We start from the raw sequence: 6,793 nt of genomic DNA, 5'->3' as shown, positions 1-6,793 counted from the left end.
TAGAGTAATGAAATAACTAAAAGAGATCAAGTGGTTACAAATTAGAAAGAAATCATAAAACTATCATTTACACACACACCCCTCTTTTGACTTGGTTCTGCACAACTTTAATCCCAGCTGCTGGGAGTCAGAGGCAGATGGATTTTTGTGAGTTCAAGTCAGGTCTACCTAGCAAGTTTGAAGAGAGTGAGAACTACATAGAGAGATACTTTCTCAAAAACAAAACAAAACAAAACAAAACAAAAACAGACAAAACAACAACAACAACAACAACAATTTATTAATTAATTAATTAATTAATTAATTAATTAAACAAAAGAAAGCCAGAATTTTTGACAGCATAAAAGACAAGCTTCTTTAACAAATAAGTTTCTTGATTTACATTCCAACCATTGCCTCCACAAGAGGTCTCCCCCTTCCCTGGGGTCTCAAGCCTCTCCAGGATTAGAAGAATCTCCAACTGAGTCCAGAAAAGTAAGTACTATTTATGTGTCAGGGCCTCCATTGTATGCTGTTTGGTTGGTGGGTCAATCTCTACCGCTCCCTGTAGTCCTAGTTAGTTGAGACTGCTATCTTCCTATAGGGTTGCCCTCCCCTTCAGCTTCTCCAATTCTTCCCTTAATTCAATCATAGAGGTCCCAGGCATCAGTCCAATGTTTGGGTATAGGTAGCTGCACCTGTCTCAGTTTCTTGTAGAGCCTCCCAGAGGAGAGCCATACTAGGCTTCAGTCGCTTCTACATTTTTGCCCCTGCAGTTCTTTTAGACAGGAACAGTTCTCGATCAGAAATTTTGACAGTGGATTAGTAAATCTGATCCCTCACTTGGGGCCCGTTCTATCTATTGGAGGAAGTCTCTCTGAGTGCCCTTTCTCCATTATTGGGTATTTTAGCTAAGGTTACCTCCACTGAGTCCTGAGAATCTCTTATCTCCCAGGTCACTGGTCCTTTCTAGAGAGTCCCTGCACAGTCCCTCTGCCTTAAGACTGATATTTCCATTCATTCTGGCCTTCTGGGCTTCTCTCCTGTTCCCACTCTACCTGATTCTGTTCCTTTTTTCTCTTCCCTTCCCTTCTTCCACCCAGGTCCCTTTCTCCCTCTGCCTCCCATGGCGATTATTTTCTTCTCCCTTCTAAGTAGGATTGAAGCATCCTTTCTTCAATCTTTATTCTTGTTACACTTCTTATGCAAACTGGTACAACTGCTCTGGAAATCAACTTGGTGGTTCCTGAGAAAAATTGAAAATAGTTCTACCTAAAGACTCAGCTATACCACTCATGGGTATATACCCAAAAGATGTCTTACCATACCACAAGGACACATGCTCCACTATGTCCATATCAGCCTAATTTATAATAACCAGAAGTTAGAGGCACCACAGATGTCTCTCAACCAAAGAATGGATACAAAAAATGTGGTTTATTTACACAATGTAATACTATTCAGCTATTAAAAAGGAGGACATCGTGAATTTTGCAGGTTAATGAATGGAACTAGAAGAATAATCCTGACTGAAGTAACCTAGACCCAAAAGGAAATGCATGGTATGCACTCACTGATAAGTGGATATTAGCCAAAAAGTACAGAATATCTAGTATCATTCTTTGAAGATATGATAGCATCAATAAGTAAACATCAAAATTTTCCACTTGCATTTGGTGTTTAGACTATATACTGTGTTTCCCCCAAAAAAACAGTTAAATGGGGCAGATAGAAACTAATCTTATAGACAACCCATGAACAAGATGGGGCATAGATTGTATGTATTTGTGTTCATTACTTAACAGGGTGTTCATCCTAATTTTGTGTTGCTATGCCAGTAATAGTGCATGGTAAGAGGGTAGCTTCTTTTTCCCTACCAGATGCAGTATGGCTGGTTTCATGGAAGACCAGGATGTAAGAACCCCACAACTAATTTTCAGACTACTCACAGATGATAAGTACATAATTGTGGCTCAGTTTCTGTGTTAATGAAGGATTCTGTACTTCCTGATCCATCACATTGCTGAATTAAAAGTGATTTGTTTTTTTCATTCTCCCTGGAGAATATTCAATCCCTCAAGTGAAGGAAACCTTGAGTAAAACATCAAACCCCTAAGGAAATGATGACATATTAAGGTCCAAGTTGTAGCTATAAGCCATTTATTTCCCTATTATACCTAAAACTATTCCCTAAGGGAGTGTGATTTATTAGCTACTCTGCTTATAAGTGAGTACATGATAACAGTAATAGCAATTGAAGCTCTGAAATATCAAAGGTAACTATGAAAATAATTTTTCTCTGCTACTTGAGATGACCATAACTTATGATAAGCTATTAGCTTTAGTTTAGATATACTGAATATGCCAGAAATGTGTCTAGGATGAAACTGTTCTTCCAGGACCACATAAGTTTGTAGATAATGAGGAACCACCATTTTTTTTTACTTAATAATTAAGAAGTTCTGAACTCAATTCCCATTACTGTCTTGCTTTGAGACTGAAGTCCAAAGAACTAAGATATATCAGTCACTATTTTCTATACTGTGCAGTACTGAGACTCAAGTGAAATGGATATAAGAATCTGCTCAAAGTGGGACACGGAGACTGTTCAAAGGCATTTAGGAACTTAGAATAGGTAGAAGCTTTAAGGAGATCCTTCTTTTTGGACAGAACTTCACTAGTCTTCATCCATGATTATTTTCTACATCAAGGCAGTAATTAAAATATTCTAAAAGTATTCCTTATGCTTTAAAACAATATCCTTTTCTCAAAGTCTAACCTGTGTAAGAGATCTACACACATTGTGAAGGTATATACCTCTGATCTCATCAAGGAGGGGAGATTCAAGAGTAGGAAAACCAATGGAAGAAACTGGTTGTATCTTGACTCTGCTTTCTCCTTTCTTGTCTCTGGATACTGTACGTTTTCACAGAGAAGCACTGACAGACATCTATGGAATGAATGTGATATTGTACTTAGTTATTTATCTTGTTGATAATTGAGGGCAGAAATAGTACAAGAGCCAGAGGATAGATGAATATAAGGAAAAAGTGTCTTCGGCACACAGCAGGGCATGTGCACCCACAAACTTACAGTAACCCTGACAGAAAGCACAAGATCTCTGCAAGCCCAATCCAGATGAAATCCTAGCACAGAAGGAGAAGTGAGTCAAGAAGCTCCACTCTTAGCTAGGAGCTATTGGCAATCGTAAGCTGTTGGTAGAAGAGTCAGTCTGCTTTAAGAGTGTAGCTCCTGGTAAGTCAACCATCCTCCAGCAGAAGGATATACTTCAAATAATATATGACAAACACAAAAGAGCATGATTAAGAATTAAAAAAAAGATAGGAAGTAAGATAGGCAGAAAAAGAGAGGATAAATATGATCAAAATAGATATGAAATAATACTGTGTGTACGTGAATGTGTGTGTGAGAGAGAGAAAGAGAGACTGAGGGAGTCACAGAGAGACAAAGAGAAGGTAGTTGAAAGAAACGTCATAATTAAAGAAAAAAGTTATGTTGATGATACTCTATATGTTTGAAAGACTGTTATGGGAATGGTTATATTTTATCCTAACATAATTTCTTTTGACTTGTGCTCACAGATTCCTTTAAAGAATGGATTCTGAAAATGGCTCTTCAGTGATTGAGTTCATTCTGGTGGGATTAACCAAGGACCCTGATCTCCAGTGCCCTCTTTTCATCCTCTTTCTAGTGATGTATGTTCTCACTGTATTGGGAAATCTGAGTTTGATTACCTTAATTGTACTGAATTCTCACCTTCATACTCCAATGTACTTTTTCCTCTTTAACTTGTCATTAGTTGACCTCTGGTACTCTTCTGTGTTCACACCAAAAATGTTAATGAGCTTTATATCAGAGAAGAACATTATTTCCTATAGAGGATGCATGATGCAACTTTTCTTTTTCAGTTTTTTCTGCGTTTCTGAATGTTATGTGCTGACTGTAATGGCCTATGATCGCTATGTGGCCATATGTAATCCACTCTTGTACAATATTGTCATGTCTCCTAAATTATGTTTGAACCTCATACTTGGCTCATATATAATGGCATTTTCTAGTGCCATGGCTCACACGGGATGCATGCTGAGACTGACCTTCTGTGGTGCAAACACCATCAATCACTACTTCTGTGACATCCCCCCTTTACTTCAGCTCTCCTGCACCAGCATCTATGTCAATGAGCTGGAGGTTTTTGTTGTAATAGGCATCAACATCATTGTGCCCACCATCACCATCTTTATCTCTTATGGTTTCATCCTCTCAAGTATCTTTCATATCAGCTCCAAGGAGGGCAGGTCCAAAGCCTTCAGCACCTGCAGTTCCCACATAATTGCAGTTTCTCTGTTCTTTGGATCAGGTGCATTTATGTATCTCAAACCATCTTCTGCTGGGTCAATGAATGAAAGTAAAATCTCGTCTGTCTTTTATACCAATACAGTTCCTCTACTGAATCCCTTAATCTACAGCTTGAGGAACAAAGATGTTAAAATTGCCTTGATAAAGACCCTGAATAAGAGAAAGTGCTGATCTGAGTGAGTGTCCTTTCTCATGTAGTTACTGGGCTTGGAATGTCAGTTTTATTAGTTCCATTTGTGTTGCAATTATATCTGTTTTGTTTGTTTGCTTGTTTGTTTATTTGTAGGGAGAAATAAATTTGAATCTCATTTCAATAATTTATTTCTGTTTTTTTATAGATAATGACTTTTTTCCTTACCATTGCCATAAATAATTTCTTTTGTTCATTTACATGTAAATTAACAATTCTAATGGAGAAGTTTAAGTGTTTGAAAGTGGGATAATTTTCACCATTTCCTCCTGTGAAGAAAGATTAATATGTGATAACCATGTCACTTAATGTGTCAAGGAAATAGAGGGACTCAACTATACCAGCTTTCAGAAGCATGCAGTCACAAGATATTTCTATTCTGGTTATTCCTTCCTTTATTGGAAGATATTTTCTTTACAAAGCTGAAATGGAAGGTTCCAGAGTAAATGCAAGTTGCACACTTATGTATTCAAGTACTGTGAATGAATTATCTTACAGCAAACAGCTCTGTTAATTTGTTGAGTCTTTTTTCCAGGAGTTTTAGGCATGATTTTGAGCCAGAAACATTTGGAATGACTGACTAACATAAGATATGAAAGTTTTTTAAAAAGTATTTAGACAATAACCTAAGTTATGATAATATCACTCATGGAATAATATGTTTATTATTATTATTTTAAGAAAATTTAAAAAAACTGATTATCCTTAAGATACTAAATCTAAGTTTATAAAAATGCAATTTAAGCATTTTAAAGATAACATAAATATCTTGTTGGTGTTTAATTTTTCTAAACATCATTTTTTTTAATATTTTGAAATTTAGCATAAGAAATCTTTTGTCTTTTATAGCAGTCTTTCGACATTACTGAAGCCTTAACCTACACGTTAGAATGTTCGTGCCATTTATCTTTCTGAAATCAATATTTACCTGTTTGATATATCCTTAACAATTAATTTTACATGTATTTACATATATTAGATATAACATATATATATATATATTATATATATAAGTTTTAGAAAATGTTGTCTGGTGTTTGTCTTGAATAGCACTTTCATTTTTAAAATCTGTTTATATGTAGGTACTTGAATAAACGTAGATGCACCATGGGCATAAGGGAGTGCAGAGGGGTCGATAGAGGGCACAAGATAAACAGGAATAGAGTTGATGATGCTTATGACCTTCCATGTGATTCTATAAAATGGACTCAGGTCTTCTGCAAGAGCAATAATTGCTTTCAACAACTGAGCCATACTTCTTGTGCTAATAAAATTATTTTCTTTGTTGAATGAAAAGTGTATCTAGTACTTAAAATCTCTGCTGTCTTGTAGCTTTTAGCATTTTGTAATCTTTGATCTACATATTTACCTCTTTCTAACTGTATTATATCTTTTTTTCTTTATACTTTTACCTATATGTCCTAAGTGCCTGGAAACACTGTTGAAGTGCTTAAGACTTAAACAAAACTTTTCTTTGTTTATGGGTTTACATTGCATTGATTATTTTTTTTCTTGTTGTAACATGTATACAATTCACAATGAATTGTTTATGCATATGTGTAAGTCTGAATAAAGTGCAAATAAAAGCTAATTCTATCCTTTTAAGTGAATTGGCCTTTGGATAGTTATAGAGAGAACTCTTGTAGATCATGTGTATTATAGAAAATAAGATGGAAAAAGAAATGGTCAATTGCCATCCCCACCCACTCCACCCCGACACATAAGTCAATGGATAAAAAAATGGTGTAACTACTTTTAAAAATCAACTAATGCAAAATAGATACTGATAATAAAAGGTTGTGCTTACTTTTCTCGCATGATTTAGTTGGAATTCTACAATTACCAGATCTACAACATGGAAAAATTTTGGGGAAAAAAAAGATATTGACTTTGAAAGTGTTAGAGTTTCCAAGTCTTGACATACTGACATGTTTATTTGTAATATTATTTATCATCTCTTCATATGTGTATGTATCATCATCATTTTTCTTCAACATCTTTCTTCAAAATAAAAATAGCATTATAATAAAAATCTGAAAAACAAACAAACAACCAAATGAAAAGAAAAATCAAATAATACACTGAAATTAACCAAAGCAAAACTCTATATATTGCAGTGAACTTCCTATACAGTTTCAGTAGGCAATTTGAAGCTGTGGATCTTCACATTAAATTTTACACTTTTACTTTTGAATATGGACATATTTTGATGAGGGTATCCACTAACAAAATTAAGAATCTGTAACA

General features: G+C 35.1%; 1 protein-coding gene across 1 annotated transcript; it reads left to right on the top strand.

Moving 5' to 3' along the window:
• Positions 1 to 3,591: 3,591 nt before the first annotated feature.
• Positions 3,592 to 4,527, top strand: LOC110327476 (olfactory receptor 145-like). Its single transcript, XM_021206503.1, has one exon. The coding sequence runs from the start codon at positions 3,595 to 3,597 to the stop codon at positions 4,525 to 4,527; it is 933 nt and encodes a 310-aa protein (XP_021062162.1). The 5' UTR covers positions 3,592 to 3,594.
• The last annotated feature ends 2,266 nt before the right edge of the window (positions 4,528 to 6,793 follow it).

This window comes from Mus pahari, chromosome 10 (assembly GCF_900095145.1).
Source record: "Mus pahari chromosome 10, PAHARI_EIJ_v1.1, whole genome shotgun sequence".
NCBI lineage: Eukaryota > Metazoa > Chordata > Mammalia > Rodentia > Muridae > Mus > Mus pahari.
The sequence above is the reverse complement of the archived record's forward strand: the minus strand, read 5'-3'. Positions and strand labels throughout refer to the sequence as shown.